Below are 16485 nucleotides of genomic sequence, written 5' to 3' on the forward strand. Positions count from 1 at the left end.
AGGGCTTTTGTTGTCTCAGATGATTGTCTTGTTGTATCTTTTGCTTGTTTGTTAATGTTCATTTATAAAAATTGTTTTATTTTTACACACAACATGAATAAGAGAAATTGATTTGGGGATTTTATCTGTGATGATGAATTAATGATGACGAGTCCGATCAATTATCTAATCCATTCACCCTTGACGACAAATCGAGGCATTTGTCTGAGATAAGCCCCCATTATAACACATCTATTTCGTTCATAAATTTCTGAGTGCATAAGCTTATCTTCGTATTTTGCTTATTCATCTAATCGTTTGGAATTGTTATTTATATTCACTACCATGTTCCTTTGGATGCATAAATTGTATGCAACATAAACTGGGTTTCCATCTACAGACTGTAGAATCATATATTTTATATATAATATGCATTGGTGCTTGTATGTGCAAATCCTAATTTTATGATCTTCCTATAGTTGTTGAGTTATTTTTCAAATGAAAATTGGTTGTTTTTGTGCTTATGAACATATACTAATAAGCTTTGTCTTAGCTTGTTTACTGTGAATTATGCCAGAAAGCATTGTTTGGTTATGGCAAGTATGAAGTGCGTAATGCGTATGCATGTATATTCATGTATCTATGAATGCTGTACATTTCATAAATACTTGAGTTTGTTGCTTGCATGCCTTTATGTTGGTTCTCCAAGTTCTGTGATTCGATTTGACAAGTCCTTTCTGGACATTGATAGAGAAAATGTGGCTATGATGAAGAAAAACGACCTTTTATTTCCTGAGGCACTCAATTCCTTTGATTAATTTCAAGCACTTTTGAGCCACATTACTATGAGAATAAATTCTTTCATGTACTTTTATTATGATGATTTCAAGTGTTTTATCAATTATTATCTGAAGTAGAAAATTTGATGAGGATTTACTTAACATTTTTGCATGTGTGATCTCTAAGGTTTAGCTGAATCATCACCATCATCTTCGGTTGATTCATATAGTGTGTCTCTATGTGGAACATGTCATGTATGGTAGGTGTTAAGTACTTTTACTTGCACTGCCAGTCCCCCCTTTACTAATAATAACAAGGGAAAGAAAGCCTCAACCAGAACGACATTCCTTTTGCGTGCGGATGTAGCTAAGTGTGTGAGAGCATCTTTGTTGATATATTAATGTTTCTATATGTGGATTTTTGAGTGGGTCTCGCATGATAGGTGTTAAGACACTTTTACTTGCACTGTCTGTTAGTGTAAGGTTTTGTTATTTGATATTTTCAAACCATGCATTTCGATATTTCTGTCTGGCATTTACAACCTTATTTTAAACCTTTTTGGCGAGAGATTCTTGTAAATTTCTTCTTAATATTATCTCAAGCAGCTGAGTTTAGATTTTATTGTGATTTGGCTTTGGGCAAAGCTTGGGAGTTTGGATGTTAATACAAAATTCTTCTTTTGTTTACTAAAATTTCACAATTGATATAATGAATAATATTGGAAATAATTTTGGGGCTTGAGCTGCAGCAACAGCAAACTCCGATTTTTTGCCATGACGAATCCTTTGGGCACATTATTGAATTCTTTTAGTCTTGAAGCAGAGGCTGCTGAGGCTAGGCCTTCTCCGGTTTTGGGATCCGAGGTTCTATTCATAAGTGGTCGTGTTTATAACTGATCCCTGATTCCATGTAAATTTCACGACAACTTTTTATCTTAATTATTATCATTTTTCCAATTTTCTTTTGCATTGAAGATTGATTACTCAGTGAGAAATTATACACTATGTAGCGGCATTTAAACTCGTTTTAAAAATCTTGAAAGTTAATTTTTATTAATCAGATATAATCATGATTTGTTTGCGCCTTGCGGCGATGTTTCTTATTGCTCCGGATTTGTGGAAGACTCCGTGGATAAACAAGGCTGAAGCGCTTTACGATGACTCACTCTCGGTCGTGCACCAAGGATGGTTCTTACACTTAATAATCGAATTGCATAAATTTATATACATATATATGCGATATGTTATTAAAGTAACAGTGTAGTTGGCTTATTTACAGTAATGGTATATTTTGACAGTATTAAAATTTGATTATTAAACTTTTTAAAAATTGATTATTAAACCGTAAAAAAAAAAAGGGACGCAAAGAAAATGTAGATGTAACGTGGTCGGTATATTTATTAATGAAAGAAAAATCGAGACGGTGGTGTAGGTAATCAATCAGTCTACGGTAATCTAGGATGGTTAAGTTCAATTCAGGTGCCGGCTGCCAAGAATTTTAACAGGAATCATTTAAAGATCCCATGCGCGGGCAAGCCAACGATGGAGAACGCAAGACATTGGAGTATTATTTACGGACCTTAGATATGAGTTCTGGAAGTCATTGCTAACTTTGAAGCCACGGTGGTAAAACTTGTCCTCAGCAAAGAAAAGTACTGACCGGTAACACGCGTCCGGTTCACAATGCAGACGGACCCACACGCTGGGAGAAACTAAACCCTCACGGCCTCACGTGAGGTCCTTGTGTGGCAATGAACGTTGTAAAAAGAAGACCAACCTCTCCAAGAAAAAGATGACTATCCCATGTAGCGCCAAATGTTGCGGATCTTCTTTTCTCACATACCGCCCGGCGCCCGCCATGCAGGGACAGTGATGGTTACTGTGTATATAAACAAACAACTGCAAGCACGTTACAAATGAAATCTTTAAAGCTCAACCTTAATTGATTAATTAATATTTAATTCCAGCTACAAATGGCAACCACTATGTTAACGTTGCCCTCGACCTCGAGGTACATACTTCCTTTCTCGTGTTCTTCATTTAAAACAGTGAGGTATTTGAGTAACTCCGGGTTTAATACCGGGGAGAATAGATCAGTTTACAGTGATCCTGGTCAGAGGAAATCAGCGGCGCCCATTAAGTTTAAGGCGTCCGCGTCCGCCTCAGATAGTCTTATGATCACAGCAAAGACAGAGGTTGGTCGAGGAATTGACCTGTCCTCTCTGCTTGCAAATGTTACTCGTGCTGCGCTTAAGTTCTTAAGGCCAAGGCCATCTGTGAATCCAACATCTTCCAGCTCACACATTCAGAGGTTCATTGAAAGGGTAAATATATACATTACATAATTTATTCATGCATCGTCTTTCTGTTTATATATATATATTACATCATACACAACTACGTTTAGGATTCCTAGTGTTTGGCTCTTGATGATGACAGGCCATCGATCTTAAAGCTTTGATAAAAATAATTACGGTAATGTGCTTATATTTTATTCTCTATTGCAATCCGTTCAGGTTATAATTGATTGTCGATTCTTTACATTCTTTGCTGTTGCGGGATCCTTACTCGGCTATATATTGTGTTTTCTGGAGGTAATAATTAACGTTTTCTGCTTTTATTTTATATAAGGAACAAATAATTGGTAAAAATTAACAGGACTTGTCTTAATTATTTATGTGTGCGCGCGCGCGCGCGTGTGTAGACAGAGAGAGAGAGGGAGAGATACCATAATGAGAAAGATCACTTACATTATTTGTACTGCAGGGTTGCTTTCTTCTTTTAGAGTCATATTTCAAGTTCTTTAACTCGTTATCTCAAAAGGCAAATCAAGCACATATAATGCATCTAGTGATAGAGGCCATAGGTATCTCTCGATCTCTCTCTGTATTTACTTTGTTTCTTAGATGAGAGAACATGTAAGTCTAGATAGTTTCATTACTAAACTAATATATGTCCATATCTATATTATGCAGACATGTTCTTGGTAGGGACTGCCCTCCTTATTTTTGGGGTAGGATTGTATGCCATGTTTGTGGGATCAAAGAATATAAAGGAAAAATCTTCACAGATACCTGGATCAAATTTATTTGGTCTCTTCTACTTGAAGGTAAATTAATTAATTAATTTGCCCAACTCTTTTGCTCCAACATCACAAAATTTGCATGTTTCTTTGTTGAAGTTGTTAAAAGGTTTGTGTGCGTATCCTCTTTCAGACTCCTCCAAAATGGGTGGAAATGGGATCGGTTTCGCAAGCCCAATCAAGAATTGGGCACGCCGTGATGATGGTACTTCAAGTGGAAGTGTTAGAAAAGTTCAACAGTATACCTGTAGTAACAAGTCTGGATCTTGTTTGCTTTGCTGGAGCTGCATTACTTTCCTCAGCTTGCATATTCCTTCTCTCAAGGCTTTCTGCTAGCATCACTGCTTCGTAGGATAGGTATGGTAGCACATGGATATTGTCGGTTGGACATTAAAAACAAATAAAAAAGGAAGTATACTGTATACATACCCCTAGGTTCTTCACTTTTCTAATCTTTTATACTTTCCCGCAAGTTCTTTTCTTCCTGTACCACTCCATTCCGTCCGTAGCATATGTTTCTGTCCTTGTGGTCGTGGTGCCTTCTTGCTGTTCAAATTCTATTTTGAAAGTGTATCCAAGACCAAGAGATAATTAAAGAAGCAAATTTTTTACTTCTTATTTAAGCTCGGCTATTTTAATTTTCATTTCCTCATTTTGTCGCGTTTTGTCCCAGCTTACTCTTTGATTCTGGACATGTTTCTGTAAAGAATTCTTATAAAGCTTAAGCCAGCAAGAGATAATGATGAAAATATTAACGGAGGAGAAACAGTTGACAATATAACTCCCACCGTTGACATAAGTAAACATATATTCCGGGGGCTTACACACGCCAGATGCAATTTGAAAAGAGACGATTGAATCAGAGGCCTTTGAAGGGTTTGTGTTTTTTCATCAACCAAAGGAAACACGGGGCAAGAAACAATAGAGGAGGCAAGAATCTGAACAACGATCACAGCATATCCCGTAAAATGATACAATATTGGGAGGTTCGACCTGACACGATTGCGACTAGTGGTACCCTTAAATTGTTCAATAAATCGAATTAGAGGGGGGGGGGTGGGGGGGGGGGGGGGGGTGGTAGGAGGAGGAACTGTTGAAGAAGAAGTAATTACAGCGGGCTATTGCAGCTCTTTACTCGAAGTACTAAAGATTGTACAAGTATTTTGCATTTTTACATGGAAGCTAAAAGATCTCTCATTTCTGCCACAGAAGGAATGGTCTCGTTGGGGTACACCTTGGCAACAAGTTGTGCAAAACTGTCATACTTGTCTAGAAACTCCTTCTGTCAAATTTAGCAAAGCAATTTCAATATTATAAATTTCAGACGCAAGAATAAATAAATAAAAACAGGAAGGTAGGAGGCATAAAAGGAGGCTTCTTCAGCTGAACTGTTTGCACACAGAATACTCCTATGTTGCATTACCTCACATTTATCAAGGCCCAAAAAGTAAAACACATAAAAGAATGCAGATTAAAGCAGTCAGCTTACCTTGCATTTATCCCATAAAGAAGGTAATAATTCTTCTGAAGTTAGGTTCTTCTGTAACTTCTTATACATGGCAGCAATAGATTTGTCAACCTGTGTCAAATAAGTCAAATTACTTTTACGTCCCTGGGACGAAGAACAAAATATTCTGGAGATATTTACTGACATACCCCAGATAAACTGGATTTTAACATCTTCCGCAAATCCATTTTTGACAATCCAAGCTGGAAAGGGATCTGAAATTTGATCCAAAAAACTTACATAAGGCCAAGCTTTCAGCAATGCATTACTGGTATATAAAATTCTGTTTATCTGCAAACACAACTACTAGGCACTACTGCCATAGTTAGAATTACAGTAGAGCTTCTCAACATATGGTATATCAAAAACTGCACCAACACAGCAGAAAACTTCTGTCAAAACACAAATTTTAAAAGTCAACATTCTATACTAGGCATCATGCTAAACCAGACATTTCAATGTTGGGAAATCCAGGAATCTGATATGGTATAATGGGTTTACTAGTTAAACAAGGCATGCAATTACCAGTCAAGAGACTTGAGACAAGCTCTACAACTCCGTATATGCACACTCTTTCGATTCAACCCTACAGATCTATCAAACTTAAGATGCTTGCAATTAGGTTATGATCTCCTGACAGAAAAATGAATTTCACTTTTGACATGGAAATCAGATATAGAACACTGCAACTTTCTGAAATCCAGAGAGAGATACGGCGATAAGGCCCAAGACGATGATAAGTATATTTATTATGATTTTATTTCTATGAAACTAATATGATTATGATCAACAATTTACTAACCTCTTCTGGTGTGATTGTGTACATCAAATCCTCGATCTTTCTTGCAAATTGGAAAAGTCGCTCAAATTGCTGTAAAGGACCAACTTTATTATGACATCCGACATGATATAAAATCAGAGGATGCATCGGATAACAGAAAAGCTTATCAAACTCTCATGCAATATTTCGCAGTTTCCACAACAGGGGGAGAGAGGGAGGTTGATTACTTACATAATATATAATCATGCTGATATGACGTGTACAAGCCTGTTCATAAGCTTCGCTTGCCTGGTGATAAAATTTGGCTAGAGTGGGCACAACATTTGCTAGGTCATATAAGCTGCAGGTAGTTGCTTCTGGTCAGCAGAATGAACAGAGTAATGGATTTATATTTGAAAGAGTAAAACCAAGTTCTGCTTGCTTTTTTCAGAATCACTAACAAGATCAATTTTAAATCCATGAAATTGCCAAAAGAAAAGAAAATACCTATTCTGAAATGCTGCGTAGTTCTCTAAAAGAAAAATATCAGCATATTTTGGATCTGTTTGTGCAATTTTCTCCAAAGTCACAAACATTATGCTAACCTGTGAAGCAATAATTAGAATGTAAATCTAAACCCTCAACTAACTTCAGAATGTAAACAACATTTGTTTTTTCCCTTTTCTTTTGGGGACAAGAAACTCGAAAATGTATTAATAAAGATTTAAAACAGATAGAGGACCAGCTGCCCACTAAGAAACAAAATGCAAACAACAGATGGACAAGGATTTCTCCATAGTTCCAGCAAAAGACTTGAATATAAACTCTCTCAATGATTCCCTCAAATCTGGGACATTTCTCAGGGTAAATCAACATTCAATTATAATAACACAAGAAGACCAAGAAATAAAATACAATATATTTCCATTCAATTAAATGCAATTACAAATTCTTATTGGAACTAAAAAACCTATGGCCTAAGCAGTCATTCTAAAGGTTCTATTCAATATGTCATGCACCCAAAATCAGACTCAAGTTGGTCAATGTTTCATTTAGATCTAGATGCTTTATCTGTTGTAGACCACAGACCATACAAACAAAGCTTATGAGATACAGGTTAAGGTAGTCCACAACTAAGATTTCTGGTTACAGAATGCACTCAAATGTTTTCCTATACCTTGGCTGATTGACCATTATGCTAATCCAAATTATATCAACAAAACCACTGTACCACCCACTGAAAAGAAAAAGCCCACCCTAAATCAGCATTACTTTGTCTGAAACTACTGAACTCCGTCACATCTATTTAGCTATTTAATACAGTCACATAATAGTGCACAAAGCACAACACCCTCATCAAATCAACAACTAAAAGGAGTGCTTTAAAAGATGTACTCACAAATTTTGTGTATGCCTGATCAACCAAATCCCTAGATTGTCCCTGAATATACTGCTCCATTCGGGTAGCAAGAGTTGCAAATCTGTACAAAAGTAAAAATATTAATGTAATCTCAAACCAAAAACTTTAGTACAAATAAACACATAAAGAGAGCATGGAAGAAGAATATTGAATATAGCTTCAGTGAAAAATAAAATTTGCTAAAAATATAAAGGTAAAGTATGCAACATCTTGAACAGCTTCTATTGTTTGCACAGGACAATCTGGAGAGGGTCTTAGCACCACTCCAAACACCAATTTTTGCTTTGCTGCATCAGCATTGCACTGGCTTTTCATTTTTCTTTTATCATTCATTCATTCATTCATTTATATCTTTGACAAACTGCATTAGAAACAAAAAATTCAAAAGCAATGTGCAGAACATTAGGGTCCACAGCCCAATACGTGTAGGCTCCCAAACATGCGGTGCGTTTGAGACCATTATTTAAAACTAAATTACTAGACCTATAACTCATGAGATCCATCAGTCACAATGGCATACAAACATTCTTCAGATTACGGCAATAGCCAGCCAATTATTGCATATGTACATAATCTGCAAGCTGACTTAAAAGCTGTCGTCCCATAACAGTTTTCCTGTGCATGCCACAACATGTAACTTGAAAGTGGATGATAGGTATCTGAATGATTGAGGAAACTGTCAACACGTAACCATTCATAACAGCATCATGCATTCAGCACAACTCATGGGACCTTTGATTCACAGTCCTCAAGAACTTAAATCCATAAATCAAAAGACACTAGTGTCTTAGTTAATCTCCTTTCCCTGTCTCATCAATGTTGGGCAAATCTATCCCTCATAACAATTTGTTGTACAAAATGACCAAGATCAAATTCAAAAATTAAGAGCATCGGCCTGTAAGATCCAGAGTACCTTGGGATGTATGATAAGACGCCCATCTGCCGTACGTTACGCTCATTTCTTTCGATTTGGTGACAAGCTTCATCAACAAACTGCACAAATCATGAATGAAATTAGTTAGCATCATAGAAATCTTTATGCATATAGCAATTGCTTTCTTTCGGTAATAGCGAAAACATACACGACCAAACTGCATAGATATTCTTGACTCGAGGTCACCAAGTAACAGACGAACAAATCCTGCTGCATCAGCTTTCTGGCCAGAAAGATAGCGCTCTGTAATCCCATGCATTGATATGCAGCGGAGAGGGTCAATTTTGTACGCCCAATCCACCACAGCATAAAAGTCTTCCTAAAATTCAAAGAACAAAAGTTGGCACCTTCTGCTAGTCAAACAGGAACTATCAACGTAAAATAGGAAGTTCAACTCTGGAAGACTGATAAATACGCATATGCACGCACGCCCACACACGCGCATGCAGAGGAGAAGCAAGCCACCAAAATTTCAATAAAAAAATTTCCAGAGTCTAAGATGTCCTTGACTCTCCAAAGTTCAAGGAAACTCTTTCAATTGGAAAACAGCACAGCAAAGAGATATTAGAAATATGAAAACATAGGAAACATTTTTCACGCATTACCTGGATGCCATTGAGCAACTCCTGGAGAGCTTCATTTAACGTCGCTAGATCTGCTGAGTTTTTATCTAGAAAATCAAAGCAGATTACTCAATTGCCACAGCATGAAATCTATCCATGAGAGGCAGAACCCTGTGACATACATTACTGACACAAATAAACTTTATACAAGCATATTAAGGGGGGAAAAAAGATTACCAGCTTTGCTGTCATTCTCATCTATGTCCATAATGCCCAAGTCATCGTCGTTGGTGTCGTCATCACTTCTATTACCATTAGGAACACCTCCTGGAGGAACAAGTGTAGGAACTTCAAAGCACATGAAGTGTGCAAAGAAAGAACTCTGCAATTTGAGCCATGAAGAAGAAAACTGTTAATAAAAAGTGATAACATCTAGCTCAGAGTATGTGATAAAATAGAACATTGACCTCGTCCACAAGGAGAGGAATAAAAATCGTCAGCATTTTGGCATATGCATCAGAAACTGGAGAAGTGTCTGAATGTCCACCATGACCAGATCCCGAGGAACCTTCAAGCCAGACAGATGGATTTCTTGATGCTTTTGTACTTGCACGAAGCTCATTTGCAAATTCACGAGCCTGTTGTTGCATAAATTAAGATTTTGAGCCATGTGTTTAAACTTAAAGCAGCTTCACAGGGTATTAGACTATAATGAGGCCAAAAGTCTTAAGAGAGATTCACGACATGATTAACCATTTTAAACCATTAGAGATGGATTAGAGCCAAGATTAAGTATGTTCCATAGAGTTTGCTTTCCTTTTGGGTGGCAGAAAGAGGGTATTTCAGGGTTACATGCATAGATGTACAAAGAAGATGGGACTTATTGGATGCATCAGTCATAATATTAGTAATAATGTTGCTAGAGTTCATCTGGAAGTGCTTTTAGTTATTGATCATGAATTAATTTACCAAAAAACATCAAAAGAACTAGAAGAAGAAGATAAATAAATATTTCTCAGCATTCACAAAAGGCTAAATGGATGCTTTGCAGTACAAGGATCCTCATCCAATAATAGTGCAACAACTACTATTTTTTGTATACTTTTAATTACAACCCATAACCAAAATAAAAGAACCCAAGGGTACATGGTTATCACCAAACAAATACATGTCATACCCATATAAATTATTTCAAGCTATTTGAAAGAAAGTTCGTGGTGCCTAACCTCCCGGCGAAGAAGCAAGTTCAGGGAGCTACAATAAGCTTTCCTCAAAGTACCCAAGCACTTCTTATCAAGACTCTGAAAATGGGAAGAGAAAATGATTAAAAAGGAAACCAGTGATACACATTATCACAAGTGCATGTGTACAAACACAACCAAGTGCGCAATCAGGATTGTGCATCGTTTGACCTTTAAATGTTGCAGAAGGCGAGCATATGTCCTGCATTTATATCGCAAGTCAGCATGATCAGGTCTCTTCAGTTGTCCTCGCTGTTTGCAAGCAAATAAGCAAGTTAGAAGTTGATAAATTTTATCAACAGAGCAAGCATAAAGCTGAAAGTTACCTGAGAAAAGTAACTCTTGTCACTTATCATGAAGTCTACCAAACTAGCAAAGTAGTTCCTCAAGAATTCAGAAGCTCTCCGAACAAATGTGGTCTTTAATTTTTCAAGTTCTGCCCGTTTCTCTCTGACCTGTAAGCATTTCAGCAAGTGCTTTCAGAAATAGACACATCCGTACAAACCAAAAACTTCTAAATAGACATCTTAATCAGGCAAAGAGAGCTCTTCAATTGATATTTCTGGTTCACACTAGCAGAAAATTAGAATGAAAACATAAGTTATACAGCTGCCCATAATTATTTACCCATAAGTTCCACAACCCGTACGCATATTGTGGCAGCTATAACAATTAGGTTGCGAAGACAAAGGTTAAACATGTAGTCAAACAGACATCTAAATAATAAACGAGACATTAGATATTGTGAATTCCAGTTCAAAAAGGAAACCAAAGCTGGCTCTAACATTTTGAGAGGAAAAGATGTTGGAGAACACAAGAATTGATATTGCCTTGCCGTATTAGTACAGGCATAAACCATAAAAGTAGAACTCCAGGCCGTAGATCATCAACTGATTGCATATTTGCATGGTAACCAGATCTTTTAAAGGAAAAAAAGAGACAAACAAAAGAAACAGAATACATACAGCTCGCATGTTTGCATAAATGGGATCCAGGTTAGGTACTTCAAGACCACGTAGCGCACCAGTTAACCACTCACATGCCTCGACATTTTGAAGCATGCGTGCCTCATCAAATGAACCTCCAGTTAGACATGCTGCATACTATAAAAGACAAAACATTGATAAGGAAAAACATTATGGTTTGCATAAATTCCTACATTTATATATTTTATGTTCACAACAGAAGTGGTTGATACCATACCTCTGAAGGTACACGCAATCGTTCAAGCAGTCTATCTAGCTCTTCAATAAGTGATTTGTTATTTACAGATTGCATCTCCAATTTGTTATTGCGGGTTTCTATCTGGATAGTATGAACACAAAAAATTACAAGCAAACATAAACTGAGATCAGGTGCTCAACCTAAAAATGCAAAGTATCCAGAACAGTCCTCCAATCATCTATTTTGACTTTTGAGAACAAAAATCTTTACTACCAAATAAAGAGAACTATCAACAACACGCTTAGATGTCACATTGAATATTGACATATACTCTTCAAATTTTATGCTTATGGAGAATAAAATAATTAGAAAGACAACTAGTAATTTTACATATGGAAATCATTCTTGCAGTTGTCTTGCTCAACCCACAACCCATAACCCTTCCCAATAAAAAAGGGCAAAATTCACCAATAACTAAAAATGTGACTGTCTCTGAGATAACTGCAAATTTGATCAACTCTGAGATAAGACAGACTGAAATGACAAAGGTAAAGTTGCTTTTTCAAATAATGTAGTGACACAAGCGAAGTATTTTTTTTTTTTGGGGGGGGAAAGAATATGTGACCTACAGTTAAAACCCAATCAATAGGCAGGACCCTACAATCAGAATAATCACAATTTTGTACAGACAAGCCCTACCGATTCAATGTCTTCTCTCATGTGCCTAAGCTTTACATTGAAGATGCTCAACCATTCATCCATGTCATCAACACAATTTGTGGCCGCCTCAAGCCCTTGCAGTACCTGCAAGATCAAGAAACAACAATTAAGTTGCAAATATGTTTGTCACAGGAAAGGATTCTTAAGAAGGTTTTTTTTTCTACTGTTATATGTAATGGTCCCACTCAATACCATAAGCCTATAACTGATGGTAGATCACTATCCAGCTTCAAAGACATCCTCCTTGGTTTCCCTTTAATTCCAAGATAAAGCCGTAAATGAAAGAGATTACCTCGTCTACCATTGGTTCACTTTCCAAAATGGCGTGCACATTTGCTGCTTCCAAAGCAAGAAGCTCTCGCTTCAACCTTTCAGAAAATGCCTCTGCTTCACCAATACCCATGACATAACTGCATAACATATTTGCTCAGACACATCATAGCTATCTAAAATGAGTTTAGCTATCGGGACATAAAGGGTGATGCAAGAACTGCAGTAACTTGGTTTCAGTTTCAATAATACAGCAGATTAAGATCCAAAATCATTAGAAAGAGATTAGTAGTACAGTGCAAGTCTCACTTTGTTTCTCCAGTTTGTTTGAACATATATACATCTCTAACTATAGTTTTTCATATATTCACGTTTTGTAAAGATACTTCTCCCACTATGGTCTTATTTTGTTAAAACTACATCTCAACCTGACTTAGGAGCTTCTGAAGCAAAGGAAAAAAGTGAAACACATACGTTCCCAGAAGAGCTTCCATGTCCTCTTCCTCTGCTTGGGAGACAAGTTCTCTTTCAACAGTCACCTTCAAATCACTCTCTGTCACAGTAGCTGCAACAGGCCCATCTTGCTGATTTCTTTGAGTAGTAACTGTAGGGTTATTTTCCTGCATCCAATTTGAGAGTTAGAGTAGCAAAATCAATCACAGACAATATTTTAAGCGACTTCTGCGATCACAACACATAACCAAGGGAATTTAAACATATCGCCAAGGATAGTGCACACCAGATTAACCCATCATTGCATATTGTCGTTCCAATTAATGAACATATGTACATAGTACATGTTAAGAAGAGATCAAGCGACAAATAGAACATGTAAACAACCACTGACACAATAAGAGAAGCAAGCCAGGTTCTTATTTAAACGGAAGCCAAAACAAGAAAAGGTAAATGACAATCCTCACTGTAGGACCCCTGGGAACTGCAGTCCAATTCAATTTGAAATACCACATGTACCTGGCTTGATTTCTTGCATACTGAAGGTTCATTATTTTATCAAACTATTATAATATTGATCCGAGACTGATAGTATCCAGAAATCAGGTAAACCCTGTGACACTTTACCATTGAAGCAAATCTACCATATGTGAGGAAGGAGTTCAACTCTGATTGCCCCCCCCCCCCCAACAAAAAAAAAAAAATCTATTATTTCAACATTCATAGCACTAAGGATAAAACTAGCTAAATGTTCGATAGAACCCAAAAGATTCTGATACACAAATTCCCATCATAATGCAATATTTTCTCGTACCAACAGCTACAAACATACTAACTGTCCATTAATAAGATAAATCAAAAATCAAATAGAAATACATGAATTATCAAGGTAAAAGAAAGATCAAAATATGCACCTTAGCCCAAAGAGCCATCTCCACAACATCTATACCAACAACTTTGGGAAGGCGACCAAGAACATCTTTACATATATTAAGAATGCAAAGCAAAAGGCGGTTCCTGCAAAGCAGGAAAAAAAATTAAGAGAAAAAAATGTAGCTGTTTGAAGTTCCCCAGGTAAAAGAAAAACAGAAATTACCTATCATCAATGTTTCGCATGGTCCACTGGGGTGGAGCAACACTCTTGCCTCTGAGGTTATCAAATCCCTATAAGAATTACAGTCGGGCAGGAAGAAAAATTCGTAACTTCCAGAAGGAGGGAAAAAAAGAAAAGAAAAGATATTTCCATATATAAATATTAGATAAGGCATTACCAGGGTAAACGTACACCCACTGGGGTCATTAGTTATAACCTCCACTTTTGACAGATGCTTAAGCTTATACAGTTTTGCAGGCTGTGAAAGACATTTTCAGCAGTATCAGCATTTAAAACAAGCATCATACATATATGTTCTACATATAATTCACTAATAGAAACTCAATGCTTTGATGATAGGATATCATAATGTCTCACTTCCCATATCAACCTGTATTCTTTACTAAGATATATGCATTGGGGAATCCTTAAAAAATCATTCTTTCCATAATGTCCTAGCTAGTGTCATCGAAAGGAAACCTGAGCTTCAATATCATATAAAAAACCTATTTTTGACATCTGATAAGCATAAAATTCTAGCTTAGCCCAGTAAGAATACTACCAAGTCAGCTCTATGGTCAAGATAAGGATACCCGCCCCAAATGTTGTATATTAGTAAAGACATTTTTTCGGCTATCATTAAATTAAGATTCATGTACCAAACTAATGTTAAAATTTATTCAATGTTCTTTGCTATAAATTGATATAAATGCTTGGAAAACAAAAATACCTCAAGAACTCCTCCAGTGGAATATTTTAAAACTCGAAGAAAAGCTTTGGTCCGCTGACCCTTGGCTTTTGCTGCACAGGCAACATGTTATCACAGATGATGCCACATAAATAATGTATCACTAAATGGTCTAAGGAATCAATTAAAAGCCCCAAGGAAAACAAGAAAAAGCTGCAATGATATTTAACTTTCAAGGCTAAATGAGAAGAAGGGGATTTTCATAAGAGGGTGTTGCTGTTCTCTAAACCACAAAATCAAGAAGCATCAGAGATGACGATATGACCCTCCAAATTGGCAAGATTATATTGAACCCAGCTTATCCTACAGTCACCGCAATAAAGACTAGGACACAAATATCCTTTGCTTTTTTACCAATGTCAGAACTACAATTTTTTTTTAAAAAAAGTTCAAAATCTCAATCACCACAAAGTAACTGATGATGAATCTGAAAACCTAACAAGGAATAAAATCTAGCTGAATTCTGACTGAGTCTAGTTTCATCAAAATTTCAAAGGCGTGTCCCGGTAACTTCACATTTCTTGAATTCGAACTAATACTACTAATCCAGGTCATCATCAACACATCAATTGTCAGAATACAATAGAACATTTCTCTAACCAAAAAAGCAAAAACAATGCTGAATGAGAACAGATCAGAACAATGAAACCAAATTTGATAGCTAGAAAAGAAAGTAAGCGTACTGGAGAGTGCGAGTACTCTCGGTTTAGCCATGTTGCGACCTAATTTGCCAGATTTTCCCCACATCCCTCGGCCTTTAGCGACGCGAATCGACATGACGATCTTCTGCTTTGTGCCTTCAATTGCAGCCTCGCAAGCTCGACGAAGCTCCTCGTCATCGGCGCTCGACTTTGCCATTTCTTCTTGGGCCTGATCACAGCGTCACAGATTCTAACGATGCAAGAGAGAGAGGATAGAGATCAGCGAAGCTCACACGGTGCGTGAATTTTTTTGCATTTTAACTGTTAACAGACGCCGACCGTCTAAATAGAAAAATAAAAATAAAAATAATGCGAAAAATATTTTGATTTTTGAGTGCATGGAATGGAATTGTCACACGGTTTGATTTTTCTGTTTTGATAAGATTCGACCCGCCCCGATGATCCGGGTTTGAAATATATAATATTTATGGATTTTCAATTAATTGTTTGCCAGCAGATAAATTGATTTTCAAATCGTTCCTCCGAGGGCGATGGAGGTAGAGGCTACAAATTTTATTTCAGTTTTGTGTACCTACCTCTATCTTTAAAAATAAAAATAATGATGTAATAATTATAAGAGTATTCTATTACCTATAAATTATAGTAAAATAAAAAATAATGTAATCATAAACTGAACGCTATTAAGTGATAGTAGTAATGATAATCAAGGTGCAATTCGCAAACTATATTGTATTGTATTAGTTATGTATTGATCGGGGTGGAGCCCAAAATAAATCTCTAAAAAGATTAGGTTTAAACTTTAAGTGTTAATATGAGATTGATTTTAAATGATTTTGAATTCAAATTTTTGATTAATAATTGAGGCTATTGTTATAAGTAAAAATATAAAAATGAAAAAGCAATTAATCAAATAATAAAAAAAAGAAGCTGAGTCCAAACTTTTAAAGGCTATTTGTCACTTTATCATAATACAAAAGCAATTAACAAAATAAAAATCAAAGAGTCACTTTGACTTTATTTTTATAAAATATAAAATTACATTTTCATCCTATATATAGTTTACAAATTAATTAATCATGAGTCAAATCAATATTTGAATACTTTTTATTT

The 16485-nt window shown here is 36.2% G+C and overlaps 2 protein-coding genes and 1 non-coding gene across 4 annotated transcripts; 2 read left to right on the forward strand and 1 right to left on the reverse strand.

Annotated features, from left to right (window-relative positions):
• The first annotated feature begins 122 nt into the window (after positions 1-122).
• Positions 123-213, forward strand: LOC112497786 (small nucleolar RNA SNOR75). The gene has a single exon (XR_003064769.2). It is a non-coding gene; the product is annotated as a small nucleolar RNA SNOR75 (small nucleolar RNA).
• Positions 214-2541: 2328 nt separating this feature from the next.
• On the forward strand, positions 2542-4458 carry LOC102611366 (hypothetical protein). Its single transcript, XM_006473352.4, has 5 exons — positions 2542-3082; positions 3275-3352; positions 3525-3624; positions 3734-3867; positions 3974-4458. The coding sequence occupies exons 1-5, from the start codon at positions 2732-2734 to the stop codon at positions 4190-4192; spliced, it is 882 nt and encodes a 293-aa protein (XP_006473415.2). The 5' UTR covers positions 2542-2731; the 3' UTR covers positions 4193-4458.
• Positions 4459-4694: 236 nt separating this feature from the next.
• On the reverse strand, positions 4695-15777 carry LOC102611658 (exocyst complex component SEC3A). 2 transcript variants are annotated; one of them, XM_006473353.4, is made up of 25 exons: positions 15397-15777; positions 14696-14766; positions 14144-14224; positions 13969-14036; positions 13787-13889; positions 12894-13039; positions 12442-12559; positions 12129-12233; positions 11469-11570; positions 11231-11368; positions 10592-10720; positions 10437-10517; positions 10251-10325; positions 9492-9662; positions 9262-9406; positions 9067-9131; positions 8610-8780; positions 8441-8520; positions 7507-7588; positions 6615-6712; positions 6360-6468; positions 6150-6218; positions 5497-5562; positions 5330-5419; positions 4695-5122 (listed from the first exon to the last, which is right to left on the reverse strand). In XM_006473353.4, exons 1-25 carry the CDS (start codon positions 15569-15571, stop codon positions 5012-5014), a joined length of 2649 nt encoding a protein of 882 aa, XP_006473416.2. In that variant the 5' UTR covers positions 15572-15777; the 3' UTR covers positions 4695-5011. The 2 variants fall into 2 exon arrangements, with proteins under 2 accessions (XP_006473416.2, XP_006473417.2); XM_006473354.3 differs by having other exon boundaries at positions 13787-13851; positions 15397-15475.
• Positions 15778-16485: the final 708 nt, after the last annotated feature.

The sequence above is a fragment of the Citrus sinensis genome, chromosome 5 (assembly GCF_022201045.2).
Source record: "Citrus sinensis cultivar Valencia sweet orange chromosome 5, DVS_A1.0, whole genome shotgun sequence".
In the NCBI taxonomy this organism is placed as follows: Eukaryota; Viridiplantae; Streptophyta; class Magnoliopsida; order Sapindales; family Rutaceae; genus Citrus; species Citrus sinensis.

Bases quoted from the DNA above. Each gene is read 5' to 3' on its own strand.
- LOC102611366 (XM_006473352.4), top strand. From the start codon at position 2,732: ATGGCAACCACTATGTTAACGTTGCCCTCGACCTCGAGGTACATACTT. The intron at 3,353-3,524 runs GTAATAATTAAC...TTTGTACTGCAG, and splicing joins ATATATTGTGTTTTCTGGAG to GGTTGCTTTCTTCTTTTAGA. The intron at 3,625-3,733 runs GTATCTCTCGAT...TATATTATGCAG, and splicing joins TCTAGTGATAGAGGCCATAG to ACATGTTCTTGGTAGGGACT.
- LOC102611658 (XM_006473353.4), bottom strand. From the start codon at position 15,571: ATGGCAAAGTCGAGCGCCGATGACGAGGAGCTTCGTCGAGCTTGCGAG. The intron at 11,369-11,468 runs GTATGGTATCAA...TGTCTTTTATAG, and splicing joins GATTGCGTGTACCTTCAGAG to TATGCAGCATGTCTAACTGG. The intron at 8,521-8,609 runs GTATGTTTTCGC...TGATTTGTGCAG, and splicing joins TATCTATGCAGTTTGGTCGT to TTTGTTGATGAAGCTTGTCA.